This window comes from Garra rufa, chromosome 14 (genome assembly GCF_049309525.1).
Source record: "Garra rufa chromosome 14, GarRuf1.0, whole genome shotgun sequence".
In the NCBI taxonomy this organism is placed as follows: domain Eukaryota; kingdom Metazoa; phylum Chordata; class Actinopteri; order Cypriniformes; family Cyprinidae; genus Garra; species Garra rufa.
The window spans coordinates 38,253,198-38,268,321 of record NC_133374.1 but is presented as its reverse complement, the minus strand read 5'-3'; the positions used below and the strand labels follow the sequence as shown (position 1 = coordinate 38,268,321).

Sequence of the window (15,124 nt, the reverse complement as noted above, 5' to 3'; positions counted from 1 at the left end):
ATTATATATATATATATATATATATATATATATATATATATATATATATATATATATATATATTTCTGTGAATTTAAAGCTGAATTTTTTGTATCATAATATAATATAATATAATATAATATAATATAGTAAAAATAAAATTATTTCTGAAGGATCGTGTGACACTGAAGACTGGAGAAATGATGCTGAAAATGTAGGTTTGATCACAGAAATAAATTACATTTTAAAATCTATTCAAATAGAGAGCAGCTATTTCAAATAGAACAAATATTTCACAGTATTAGTGATTTTGCTGTATTTTGGTTAAAGTAAATGCAGGCTTGGTGAGGAAAGACACTTAAAAAACATAAAAAATCTTACTATTCAAAAACTTTTGACTAGTAGTGAATTTTTCTGAAAACAATGGGCAAAAATATATTAATAGAAAATATTTTTTTTTTTGTAAATAAAGTTTAAAATATTTTATCAAATATATTTTTGGCTTTTTTGAGTATTTTTATTAGGGCTGGGACTTAAAAAAAATAATCTAATTAATTAGAGGCTTTGTAATTAATTAATCGAAATTAATCGCATTTTAATCGCATATAAATATTTGACCTGAGAACAGTGAGAAGTAATTTTTTTCATATGGATTTTTAGTATACCATTGAATAATGACTGAATACATAAGCTTAAGCAACAAAATATTGTTTATTTTTGTTCAACCAAGTCCAACAGACCAGTGCAATATTGCCATTAAGTGTAGCAATAGGATATGTAGAAATATAGTAGCCTACATTTCAGCCATTCGTTTTTTATAACAAAATTTCCCATCCACAGGGCCAACCAAAGCGGTCTTATCAGCTTCTTTGTCCATGTTCACTGTGGTTTGTTTTTGTCTGAACGCTAGTTGGTGCTCCAGTATAATCGGTCCGCCGAAACTCATTCAGTGAGAAACGTTCCGCGGTGCAAAAATAAGTGCGATTAAAATGCGTTAAAAAAATTAAAGGCCCTAATTTTTATACATTTAAAAAGAAAGCTGTTTGATATTTTAGGGCATTATTGTGTAGTACACGCAATGTGTGTTAAATTTCCTTATAAGTTGTAAAAAGTTTAAATCAGCATTTAAAGTAAAAACTATGTTGTAGAAATACTATATTGTAATGAATATGCCTAATTGTTATTTATAGTGCTTAAATCTGCCAAACTGAGATTTTTTTTTTTTTTTTTTTGTTGTGGTAAAATTCAACCTGGCAATGTCCTGTCGGTTTACTGTTAAAACGAGGTAGATGTTTTAACAAACCCTTGAGGAGGTACATCTAGAAGTTGTTTGTTTGCTGTATGCTAAGATTGGACGGCGTGTCACCGTTACGGAGCGTCACAATGACCAGCTGGCCACTTTGGCAGCTCAGAACGCTAAACTTAGTCCTGGTGTCCGTCTGTAATCCCCCACCTCTCAGTATATTTATCCCTGGTAATTACTTTCATCTGAAGCCAGCCTCTTCACAGCCCTGCTATCTCTTTTTCTTTAAAGGATAACTATTGCCAAAATGCAACCTGGGATGTTTTTTTTTTTACTGTAAACGAGACAAACTTATATCTAAAAGCATAATTATGACAAACGAGCTGTTTTTGAGATTGACCGTGATTTCGTTTTGTGGTCAGAGGCCGGTGAATGGGAGAACTAGGGGCATAACTTTGAGCGCATCAAAATCGATATTTTTACAACACTAAGAAGGTTCGACACACCATGAAACTTTGCTCAAAGTATCGCCTGGGTCTCTACACATGAACTCCAGCATTGAGAACATTGTTTGTGTACACAGAGTTTACTAAAAAGAAAGGTTTTGAACAACTCACTTTCACTGTTTGAGTTTCGTCTTGCCAGTCAAGAAGTGTCGATCTCCGAATGCGAGATTCTTATATATTAATGTTTCTTATATGAGGCTCTTTTTACAACTAGAAGGTTAATATTGTTTTTCACTTGCTACAAAACAACGAATTAGCCGTGCATTTATATGGAAATATGCTTTAGGAGCTATCCATCTTTACTCTCCTCACTATTATGTCGCATTCGGAGATCGACACTTCTTGACTGGCAAGACGAAACTCAAACAGTGAAAGTGAGTTGTTCAAAACCTTTCTTTTTAGTAAACTCTGTGTACACAAATGTTCTCAATGCTGGAGTTCATGTGTAGAGACCCAGGCGATACTTTGAGCAAAGTTTCATGGTGTGTCGAGCCTTCTTAGTGTTGTAAAAATATCGATTTTGATGCGCTCAAAGTTATGCCCCTAGTTCTCCCATTCACCGGCCATTGACCACAAAACTAAATCACGGTCAATCTCAAAAACGGCTCATTTGTCGTAATTATGCTTTTAGATATAAGTTTGTCTCGTTTACAGTAAAAAAAAACAGCCCAGGTTGCATTTTGGCAATAGTTATCCTTTAACTAGTGGCCTTCCACGTGTGATCTCCAGACAAGAGGCCGTGAAGACAGCTGGTCACCTGAAGCCCCGTTCACACTAGACGCGACACGCAGAGACAAAGCGACGCGATCCCATTCATTTCAATGGAGAGCTGGCGATTTCCAGCGACGAGAGCGACAGTGGCCGTCAGCGACCGTTGGCGACCAAATGTGGGCGTGTCCAGCGACGTGACAAAGTTCAGAATCTCTTAACTTTATGCAAATGAAGAGCGACTTTCGGGAGCGACAGCCAATAGGAAAGATGACAGTGCTCATGTGATCATTCTCCTTTCAGCTCCAGCAGAGCGTAGAGAAACAGTTTCAGCAGTGATGGAGGAGAAATGAATTCTTGCCGTTAGCAATTGTCCTGTTTTATATGACATGTCCCTGCCCACGTACAGGGACGTAAATTTAAAAAATGAGGCATGGAAAGGGGTGGCCGATATCGTGGGGATTCCAAGTAGGTTTTTAATGAACTAAACGTACCATATTAAAAATAATATTAACTGAATTACAATGAGTTGTAACATGTGTGTCTATGTTTCTAAAGTTGCTTTGGATAAAAACGTTTGTTAAATGTTAAACACTCCATACTCACATACACAGTGAGTAATGAGAACGCCCACTAGTGACCCCATCGCCAGCCTCTGACATGCAGCGACAGAAGTGTGAACGGGGCTTGAGGGTCAGGGCTCTGGATGAGGTTCGAGTTGTTTTGGGGTCATGGTTGGTCGGGTCTGCATGGTCAGACCACAGACTCTCAGCATAAAGTCTGGTCCACTTTGCAGCTTATTTTGGCCAACAAGTTCCCATTAGACAGAAACATCCAGTCCGACTGGCTGACATAGCAGTCATACTCTGGCGTTTACAGGAGCGTTAGTGTCAAATTAGGATTTCAGTAGGTGCCACAATAGAGACTAGTGTTGTCAATAGTCAGGACTTAAATTTCAAAAACGTAATGATACCATAGATTTTGATTATAATGGGAGTTTTAAATCAGGCAGTGAGCTTGTGCTGCAGCACTCAACTTATATCAGCTTCACTGATTATTGATTTCTCTATAACTTATTTTGATGTGTTATACTGAGTATATGTACAGCAACTTGATTATTATTTGAACTGTTGTGTGTTATTCAATATTGCATTTAAAGTTAGCATAAAGTGTCCAGTGAAACAACATTACAATATATAATTTTTCATAAGCTGCAATAAATGCTTGTCAGTACGTTCAGCAGTACTTTAACCATATTTGGTAACACTTTATAATAACTACACACTATGAACCATTAGTTAAGCATTAGTAAATAGTCAATTTATCATTTATACAGCATTATCCCCACATTAATAGGCAGTAGTAAGCAGTTTATAGATGCAGCATAATGTTTTTAATAACTGCATTTTCATAATGTATTCATGATCAATGAATCATTTCAATGAATCATTTCTAAGTACTCTTTTTTGCTAAGTATGCTAAAGTTGCTGTCAGCAACCCTCAGCAATGTATTGTTTTATTATTATGGCCACAATGATATTACCATGATTTATAATCACAACACAGTTGATTGATTGATTGATTGATTGATTGATTGATTGATTGATTGATTGATTGATTGATTGATTGATTGATTGATTGATTGATTGATTGTAATGTAATGAGTAATGAGATAAAAATGTAAACAATCTGAATTTTGATGGAGGAAAGTTATTAATTCTCAAAGGGAAAAATGTCACAAAATATAACTGCAGATTGTATATAGATTTTCCTGGATAATCAGGTGCAACTAAACAAACCATGGAGACAAACCAAGAACAAACTGAACTGAGCCAAAAGGAAGCACTGAAAACAAAACAAAACTAAAACTAAACATAACATAATCCTGACAAAACGTGTCTGTTTGAAAGTTCCAGTAGCTGAGAGCTCTGAATGACTGCTAAAACTGATATTTGTCACCTCTGGTCATGGCATCTAATAGTGAAGTAGCAGCTCGTGTTTCTCTGAAGGTTTAGAACAGCACTGACTCTGCGTCTTCTTAGGGTTGAGTTTAAAACCATCATCACTCCTCAAGCTAATAAAGCCCCTAGAGAGCATGGCTCAGCTATCCGCAGTGTATTTTTAACCTGCCGGAGGACGGGTCACGTACGCTATTTTGGGTGGGCTGTGTTTGGAAGACACGGGCCTGAGGTCACGACCCATTTATGCGGCATGCTCCGCTGGGAAAAACACTTTGATTTAGCGAATGAGCCACACAACAGAGCTTTCAGAAGAGGACACAGTTCCAGGAATAATCACAGCAAGCGGCCTTAACACCGAACACATCTCTCAGGTTACTGTGTTACTAAATGCACATGTGACTCAAAAGCTTCTGCGCAACATTGACAAATATGTAGAAGGATTTTATACCATCAGATGATGATCAACATGTGAAGTAAGCAACTAAAAGGACACCACAGTTGAATAATTGTTCACTTTTAGAAAACTAAAAGCAAACAGTTCTGTGTCTGAGAATGTGTTACTTAACAGTTCAGCCAATAGCCATAAACCTTACATATTTAGATGCTCTCCCAGTGCTTTCTCAAGCATACAGCATGAACTAACAGCAAGAAAATCTGCTGAAATCACCAGCTCCAATCTGATTAGTTGCCAGTTTCGATTATGACTGTCTGTCAGTCTGTTCAATGTGGTATTAGGGGTGAACACCTGTTTCGCATTTGGCAGGACGGTCCTGAAAATGAAAGCCAGTGCCTGAATTTAATTTTGGAAAATGGAGAGAAATATAATCGTCTGACCCACATCTTTCTTTAATCAATGTGTTTATGTTTTCACATAGTTTATATATGTAGTTAGGATTTTATATATATTTGTATTGTTGTGAAAGATACCAACATTTCAAAGTACAACTCTGTGTCATTTTGTTACGCAACACTTTAATGAAACTTGATTTCAAACTGAATTTATTTGAACTAAAAAACAAGTACCTAGTAATAAAATAAGAACAAACAACCAAATTACAAGCAATAGCACAGACAAACATAACAGGATAAAGACACAAATGAAATAAACAGCGATTTTTAGGTACGTCTAAAAGTAGTATTCAAGTACACAAACTGAATAATGTAATAGTGTAAAACAACACTATTTAGTTTTCACCGTTTAACCCTTGTGTGTCAAAAAAAAAAGTTACACATAAGTGCAAAATGGACAAAAATGTTCTTGTCCAAAAACTGTAATAAAAATATGATTTATTAATATTTTTTTTTCCACTTTCACTGATGTGGATTTTTTAACCAGCATCTGTTCTATCCATAGATACCAAACATTCATTCATTTTCAGAATTGACCCTCTAAATGCTGGTTTGTTTGCATAATGCCACAGGTGTTTCTTTTATGAAAAAATTAAAAATAGCAGTTACTATATATGGAAATTAGTAGTAATATCACGCCGCAATATCACACCACACATGATATTACTGCGCCTGCTTCGGCCATATTACGGCAGCAAACTTCCTTGACTGTTACGCCAGAATGGGAGTTTAGTTCCTAATCTTCGGCCTAGAAACTCACAGCTTTACATTTCCACCGGTCTTAGTACACGATATAACTACAGAAGAGTCAAGTTATAAATACAACAAATATAGAAACTCGTTGGTCATTTTTGAATGCGATGCTATTGGTCTCATAGGATTCAATGATCTATGCTAAGCTATGCTAAAAGTGAAATTTCAACGGCAGTGCATTTTCATTTAAAAAAAAAAATGAACTTGGGTAAACAAGGCCTTAGTTTAGTTACTCTCACGCATCTCAGGTTGTAGATACTGTAAGGTCAGTGAACTCTAACCCGTGCAGTGACCTTTGACTTCCAGTGTGACATGGCTCCCAGTTTGTCCTCACAGCTAAATATTCCTCTCACAGTCTGTGTATGATTATGTGCATTGCATAGATTGTTACTTTCCTCTAGGCTTTTTATAGTGTTTGTGTTGTGTGGCAGCAGCTGTCCGCTCTCTGTTTGGTTCATCAGACTTGATTGTGTCATATCGTTGCTCTTAGACAGGTGTCAACACGGACTGGATGCTCTACAATGCTGTGCCATCCCTCATCAGAATGTCATAAATAATATAATATAACCAGAATATAATTCATAGCAGTTCACAGTGGATAAAATAAAGTTCCTGTTCTACCTTGAAAAACATTTTGCAGTTGGAGTTGTTAAATGTTTGTTGTTGAGCCCATACAGTGCACTGAATTAGCTGATACTTAATGTGCTTGCATGTGAAGGTCACTAAATGTGTGATTAATGTCAACAGGAGTTGGATTTCTTTAGCAGTCCTTTTGCTATGATGGACAGCATGAGGAACAGGATGCAGTCAATGCATAGCAATTTTGTAAGTCTGATCTTTGTCCTCTTCAGCACAGTGTCAGTCAGTTTACAGTGAGGGAAAAATTATTTGATCCCATGCTGGTTTTGTATGTTTGCCCACTGACAAAGAAATGATCAGTCTATAATTTTAATGGTAGGTTTGTTTGAACAGTGAAAGACAGAATAACAACAACAAAAATTGCAAAAAAAAAACAAAACATAAATTGATTTGCATTTTAATGAGTAAAATAAGTATTTGATCCCCTATCATTTAGCAAGATTTCTTGGTTTCCAGGTGTGCCTCTTAAAGGGAGTGCTCGTAATCTCAGCTTGTTACCTGTATAACAGACAGCTGTCCACAGAAGCAATCAATCAATCAGATTCCAAACTCTCCACCATGGCCAAGACCAGAGCTGTCTAAGTGGCTCAGAAACACTCCAGACCTTAATCGCATAGAAAATCTGTGGAGGGAGCTGAAGGTTTGAGTTGCCAAATGTCAGCCTCGAAACCTTAATGACTTGGAGAGGATCTCGAAAGAGGAGTGGGACAAAATCCCTCCTGAGATGTGTGCAAACCTTCTGCTACAAGAAATGTCTGACCTCTGTGATTGCCAACAAGGGTTTTGCCACCAAGTACTAAGACATGTTTTGCTAAGGGGTCAGATACTTATTTCACTCATTAAAATGCAGTCAATTTATAACTTTTTTGAAATATATTTTTCCTGTTTTTTTGTTTTTTGTTTGTTATTATTCTGTCTCTCACTGTTCAAATAAACCTACCATTAAAATGGTAGACTGATCATTTCTTTGTCAGTGGTCGAACTTACACAATTAGCAGGGGATCAGATCTTTTTTTCCCTCACTATATAAGCATAATCTTTCACCAATTAGAATGATTAATAAAACATGCTGTTCTTTGTCAAATGAGTTTTATAATGAGCTGCTTTGATAGTTATCAGCAGGGATGGCAGTTTAGTGACTCTGATTCCTTAAAGGGGTCATCGGATGCCCAAGTTGATATGATTCTTTAGGGTCTTAATGAGAAGTCCATAACATATTTTGGTTAAAATTTCTGAAGGGTAGTGCAAAAAAAACCAGTCTTTTTACCTTGTCAAAATCAGCCCTTTTTAGACCAAGCTATTCTGTTACATGTTCCTTTAAATGCTAATGAGCTCTGCTCGCCCCGCCCTTCTCCCGTGAGATGATGAGCCGTAATGTTTACTTTAGCTGCAAAAGTTGTTAACCAGCCTATTATTAAGAAAGGCCATTTGCAAAGGTGCATAAAAAACCTTTATACTCACTTCTGCTGTGGGTGAAGCTGCATTATGAATTATTCACACGAACATAGACGCACGCATATGTAGATCAGGATTGGCGCTTTACTTTCAAAAACTAAAGTAACGTTAATCCTCTGCATCTTCAGCGGCTCAGATGTTGGGAGTAAATGACTGCTATTTTCATTATTACATCCAACAACAGAACACCTCAATTCGTCAATCTGAGACATTCTTGTCTTCCTCTGCACCTGAGTCACACAATGGCGATCGGAGTCAGACTGTTTCAGCTCGGTGAGGGCGGGGCTAAGGTAAGGCGCTCATGTCAATCAACTATCGTGGGAGGGGCCTCTGTCTGTGTGTCGTCACACCCACAAGAAGCTGAAAAAGACCTTATTTTAAAAAGGGGATATTACTTTTAAAGATTAAAAAAATACGACTGGGTGGATTTGTATCACTGTAGGGTGGTTGTGTTCACAAACTGCCAACACACATTAACGTTCAAACAACATGTAAAAGTGAGTTTTGCATCTGATGACCCCTTTACAGATTTCTTAAACTCTGTTGTAAAAGTGTTGTTCACCTTACAAATAACCAGTCAGTAGTTCCACTAATGAACCAGTGACTCTTGAGCACTAGACTGCATTCAGTGCTCAGAGAAGCATTCATAGATTCTTTACTGTTTCTTTCAGGGGAACATGGCGTCAGACTCCAACAACCACTCGTTTTCCTCTTCCTCTGTCATGACATACTCTAAAATGGGAGATGAGCCCGCCAAAGTCTTCCAGGCCTCGTCTCAGATGCGCTGTGCTCCTGGAGGAGTGAGTAGTGCTCTTAAACACTTGCACACATATGAGGGCCTCCTCCTGATCAGTGTTATGATGGGTGATTGATACTGTGTTTAGATAAAGGAAACCAGGAGGAGTCTGAAGGACTCTGAGAGCGGACTAGAGAAGATGTCCATCGGCCATCACATCCAGGACAGAGGCCACGTCATCGAGAGGAAAGAGAACAGGAAAACCGGAGAGAAGGAGCTCAACCAGGACTTCCAGAACATGGATGAAAGTGAGGAGACTTTAAAGGGCACCAATTATGCCCATTTATACAAGATTTAATATTGGTCTTGGGTGTCCCCAGAATGTGTCTGTGAGGTTTTAGCTCAAAATATCCCACAGATCTTTTATTATAACATCTGAAAATTTTCATTTTTGGGGTGTCTACAAAAGAGCTGTTTTGGTGCAAATAAGCTGCATATTCCTGCCCCATCTTCTGAAGAGGGTGTAGCGTATAGATCTCTGCCTTGCATACCTAAAGCAATAAACAGGTAGAAGCAACATGACTGAGAGCAAGAGAACCAGTGTTCAGCTGTACATATGGGAAGCCAAACCTAGAAAAAGGGACAAAACAGTGCAGTGTTACAGAGCTCACACTGCGGATAAGATTTTCACCTTGCTGGCAACTTACAAACACATTATAATGACTTACATTAATGAGTCCAAATGAGGCCACTGTGGGCCAAAAAAAAACTTTATTTCCCAACCTGGAAATGAGTCCTATCTACAGGACAGAGGATCATAGAGACCTGAGTTGGACTGTTTAATTTAAGACAGTGAGCAAATACCAAACAGTTTATCCAAGTCCAGTTCACAACGCACTAGCAACCGCTCAACTCTCTCACACAGTGTAATTGTTTCTAATGTTGTGTTTTGTGTTTCCAGCGGAGGCCGAGTCCTTTGATGAGCAGTGGCAACGAGAGGTGTCCAGATTCCAGGCTTCTGCACCCATGGCCCGCCTGGAAGCACCGAGACACAGAACAGTTCACCGTGCAGCCATCACAGGACCACAAGACACACACAGGTCAGTGCCTTTTTTTGCTGTATGGGTCCCATCTGATTGTCTATGTATGTAACCATGGTTCCCTGAGAAAGGGAACAAGACACTGCATCCTCTAGCGGTCGCTATGGGGAACACCTTAGGCGTGAGAGACTGCAACGCAAGTTCAGAAGGCTCCTGCATTTTTTCGCAAATTCGTATTGCAGATGCATATCTTAACTTGATTTGGGATTCTTATCCTATCTTACAAAATCTCATCTTATTTCTAGGAAATATTAAAGGTGCAGTGTGTAATATTTAAGATAATCTCTAGACAGAAATGAAATATAATATACATAACTATGTTTTCAGGAGTGTATAAAGACCTTACTTAATTAACCATTATGTTTTTATTACCTTAGAATTATCAGTTTATATCTACATACAACGCGGGTCCCATCACACGGAAGTCGCCGTTATGTTTCTACAGTAGCCCTGAATGGACAAACTGCTCTACAGATTGCGTTTCATCACTGTTCTTTGTGAAAAACAGTGACACAATGACGAACAAGTAACAGTAATATTCACAATAACATCGTTTTATTGAATGATTAAGTAAATATAATTCCCTAATTTACATTTTAAAAGAAACCTCATTATTCTTTTCTGTTTAAAACGACGACATCTTAAACCTGCGCGGCTGCCGTAGCTTCTGTAAAAGGAGGGGTGAGCGGTGGACTAAACCGTTGGCTGCAATTCATAGCCTCACCGCTAGATGCCGCAAAAATCTACACACTGCACCTTTAAATTGCATGATCAAGTTCAACAATCCACTCTCAGGTCTGTTACCAAGCAACCAACACTGTGCTAGCTGCTGAAGAGGTAAACACAATGGATAAACAAAACCAAGCTTTTAATTTCAGTGCCGCGGAAATAGCCTTTTCTACCGAACTTATTAAAGTTTTAAAGCCGAGTCTATTTGGTAAGTTCTCACCTTCGCTCATTCCCGAAGACAAAGACAGGGAGTGGGCAAGACTTGCCGAAAATGTGTTGTTGGTGTCCGGCATTACGTTAATTGTAATATCTAATATGTATAATGTAATAAACTGCTGCCGCATTCGTGCTCACACAAAGCTCAAATGATTTGCACCGGTCACTTTGTCGTGTCCAGTGTAGACAGACTTTAGCTGTTGTGGCGCGGTGCGACCTCTCAGTAGTCATATGAATGCATCACAATGAGCACAAGCCATCTCCTCGTGAGTTGAGCACATTTAATTCATGATTATCCCTGAAGAGAAACAAATGCATTCAACTCCTTTGAGAGCTGAACAAGCTTGCTCTCCACCACCAAACGTGAGCCATGTGAAAATGTGGTTATCAGAGCTAAGCCTACGGTGAGAGATCATGCACTCCTAGTTGTGCTTAGCTTCTGCTAACATAAACAAAAGGTCAGTGAAGATGAAGAAGTGGATGATGCCTGAACGTTTTTTTTAAACGTCACGGTGTCTTTTCAAGTGAAGAAAATGCCCTATGTCAAGCGCCTTTTTGACAGCTGACCAATGACAAGTGAGTAACTAAACCTGTCATTTCCATAAAAACAAGAACAACAAGAAAACATGGGAAAGGTGTCATTAGATAGACTTTTATTTTGTTGTGAACCCTGTTAACTTTAAAAACAATGTGCAGCGCTGATAGCTTCTTGAGCCGCACATCGACATGTATAGTAGCGCCGTTGCCCTTATAGCAACAAAAGATGCCCTCGGCTGCAACACTGCCATATTTTTTTCAACTAAAAAAGATGCCAAGTGTGAACATAGCCATAGGCTGTCACGGGCCAATGCTATTTTCATGTTTAGATGTATGCTTCAAGACACCGGTCATGCCGAAGGCGTTCCCCATCGCGACCACTAGAGGATGCAGTTTGATGTTCCCTCAAAAGAGAAATCTTGATTCATCTGCATTCTAGAAAAGTTCATAACTACTCTCTTTCAGAGGTCATGCTGCTTTACTTGCAGTCTTGTTTTTGGTTTTCTGTTAAGACATCTTGACAAGACAGTAACAGTAATGCATGGCCTCTAGATAACTTACTAATATTAGTTTCCATTCTGTGACAGACAAATATTTACAGTTCATACAGTGCGTTCCACATTGAATTCGAAAGTGCTTTTGGTATGATATAAAACAAATAAGTGTTGTGAATATGTGACCCTGGACCACAAAACCAGTCTTAAGTCGCTGGGGTATATTTGTAGCAATAGCCAAAAATACAATGCATGTGTCAAAATTATTGATTTTTCTTTTATGCCAAAAATCATTAGGAAATTAAGTAAAGATCATGTTCCATGAAGATTTTTGTAAAATTCCTACTGTAAATGTATCAAAATGTATTTTTTTATTAGTAATATGCATTAAGAACCTAATTTGGACAACTTTAAAGGGGATTTTCTCAGTATTTTGATTTTTTTTTTTTTTTTTTTTTTTGCACCCTCAGATTCCAGATTTTCAAATAGATGTATCTCGGCCAAATATTGTCCTATCCTAACAAACCATAATATCAATAGAAAGCTTATTTTTTGAGATTTCATGTGATGTATACAACTCAGTTTTGTAAATTTGAACCTTATGACTGGTTTTGTGGTCCAGGCTCACATATATGTAAACAGCTCAGTACAGAGACGGATTGGAACATTAGTCCTGGAAGATTCAAGAAGACTGACTCATTTCACTGAACTGAGGCTTGGCTTGCATGTGGTTAATGCTCTTTAAATAACTGAGCAAACCAGCTGATACATGATGCACAGCCATATTACACCACACCATAATGTCAGAGGTCACATTTGAAAGAGAATATAGGGTTGCACTGAAATGAGTTATCAATTAATTTACTGTTTTTTGTGTTCACAGAAATGACGAAGCAGCCGCAGCAAATCAAACCCATTGCAACAAACTCAACATTAAAGGCTCCGGCACTAAAACTCAATCACAATAAAACACTCTTGACAGGCAGCAACTCGCTGATGCTTCTTACTGCAGTTTCCTCAAATCTTACAGTGACTTTCTTACACCTGTTTCACACCACAAACCTGAGCAGCAGCACAAACCTTTGTCCCAGAGAACTTATGTCTAGGTCACTATGGTGAGTAGTTCTTTTACCAACAGCTATTAGTTTTAGACTGGTTACGGTAAGCCCCGCCCCCCTTAGTTACTGTTGCTAACTCAGACAAACAAACAGAGTTGCCAGCTGTCTTACATTGACAGCTGTCAGTGTGGAAACCTTGTCCCAAGATGTTTTTGATAAATTGTGGACACAGAAGGGCCACCTCTCAACTAGGAGCATATGTATAAAAGATTTTAAATTAAATATGGTGGGTAACAAGATTAATTTGGAAGCAAGGGTTTACAGATCACAATGCAAGCGGGAGAAGCCTCATGTTATGGTCATCATGATCACAGATGACACGCAGGATCAACCTTGTTCATGTACCACAAATTAATTTACATTTAACCAGTTTAATATGGAGAGGCACTGAAATGCAAAAAGTATCCCAGGCACGTCGTTTCACCATTACAAAACCAGTTATAAGTAGCACGGGTATATTTGTAGCATTAGCTAAAATTATCGATTTTTCATTAATGCCAAATATTATTAGGATATTAAGTAAATAACATGTTGCATAAAGATATGTGATACATTTCTACCGTAAACATATAAAAACTTAATTTTTGATTAGTATTATGCATTGCTAAGAATTTCATTTGGACAACTTTAAAGGCGATTTTCTAAATATTTAGAAATTTTTGCACCCTCCAGATTTTCACTTGAAGAACCTTTTAAAGCACCTGTATGAGTGTATGACTGTATGTAAGAGTGTAGTTATCTCAGCCATGTTTTGTCCTATCCTAACAAAACATACATCAATGGAAAGCTTATTGATTCAGATTTGGGTCACATTTTTGTTGAGACCTTCAGATCTTCCAATGTTTCTCTATAGCACTAAAACAAGATGTCTGAGTTCTGTTCCCCGTGCAACTGATAATCAACTGCTATTGGCTCATCTGCGTTCGAGGGGAGGGGCTTAACGACAGGTCACTTTTGTACTATTGACTATTTCTATAACTTTTTTCCATACCACAAGACACTGGACTACAAATATATACTTGTTCTGTGCAATTTCTGCTTTTCCATGTCAAGTCATATTGATTTTATCCATCAGTGCACTGTCACTTTAAGTGTGTGTGATCAGCTGCAGAAATGCTGGTGCTCCTGATATTTTCTGTTAACACAGCCGCTGAAAAACACATGCGCTGCTCACGCCTGCGGTGTGAAACAGGCCTTACATCCCTAACAAAATTACGTTATTTTCCCTGAGAGAGAGCAGTTTCACTGTTAACCTGTTTCGAAATCCTCAGTCTTTGTTTTTTCCTTTTCAAATATTTTCAAATCAAATTGAAATGAAAAAAAGTACAAACGCTGTCAGTTCTGTGGTGCAGCTGTTCTTAACCCTGGTCCTGATGATTCTGAATGTCTCCTTTTATCTCACACACTCTTTTCAGGTCTTAAGAGTCTCTACTAATGAGTTGAGTCAGCTGTGTTTGATTAGGGAGACATGCAGGATATGCAGTGTTCAGATATCTGTATACTGTTTCCAGGTTCAGTGCTACTTTTGTGATCTTTTGTGAGAGTTTGGACCCGGAAAACATGAGGTCAAAGTTAACCAGGTTGCAGGATCAGAGTTGTGAGTTGCTGCTGTAATGCACTTCTTGATGTTGTTTATTCTGGAGAAATAATCATAAACCCTCTGAAAACCCTGCTCTGTAAACATTTGTAAAATAAAAAAATGCATGAACGTAGACTTTTTATATAAATGTTTCTGTTCCTCCTTGACTGTGTGATATTTTTGTCAAACCACTCTTCTTCAAACAACTATTTTTAGAGAATAGTGTCAAAATAAAATAGTGTCACAATCCACACATTCAATATTGCAAATAATAAAGTTTTTGTTGATCTTTGACCTGCTTCAGTTGTTGTCTAATTTGATTTAGCGAGATCAGGGTGTCCACACATGTTCCTAGAGAGATAATAAGGATATGGTACAAAAACACCCAGTACACTGCAGAAAAATGTTTTTTTTTTTTTTTTTTTTTTTTTTTTTTTTTTTTACATTGTTTGTCTGCCAGAATATCATGAGTAAAAATTGTCTTGTTTTCAGAAAAAAAAAAAAAAACATCAAAAATAAGTA

General features: G+C 37.7%; 1 protein-coding gene across 3 annotated transcripts in view; it reads left to right on the top strand.

The window, feature by feature from the left end:
- Positions 1 to 14,894, top strand: part of mlf1 (myeloid leukemia factor 1) — a 24,027-nt gene extending 9,133 nt beyond the window's left edge. For 2 of the 3 annotated variants that reach the window (XM_073817727.1, XM_073817728.1), the window contains exons 3-7: positions 6,747 to 6,824; positions 8,765 to 8,893; positions 8,978 to 9,137; positions 9,791 to 9,929; positions 12,789 to 14,894. In XM_073817727.1, the coding sequence (XP_073673828.1) occupies positions 6,747 to 6,824; positions 8,765 to 8,893; positions 8,978 to 9,137; positions 9,791 to 9,929; positions 12,789 to 12,873 (591 nt within the window). In that variant the 3' untranslated portion in view covers positions 12,874 to 14,894. The remainder of the gene's footprint in view (positions 1 to 6,746; positions 6,825 to 8,764; positions 8,894 to 8,977; positions 9,138 to 9,790; positions 9,930 to 12,788) is intronic. The other variant, XM_073817729.1, reaches the window with a different exon arrangement.
- Positions 14,895 to 15,124: the final 230 nt, after the last annotated feature.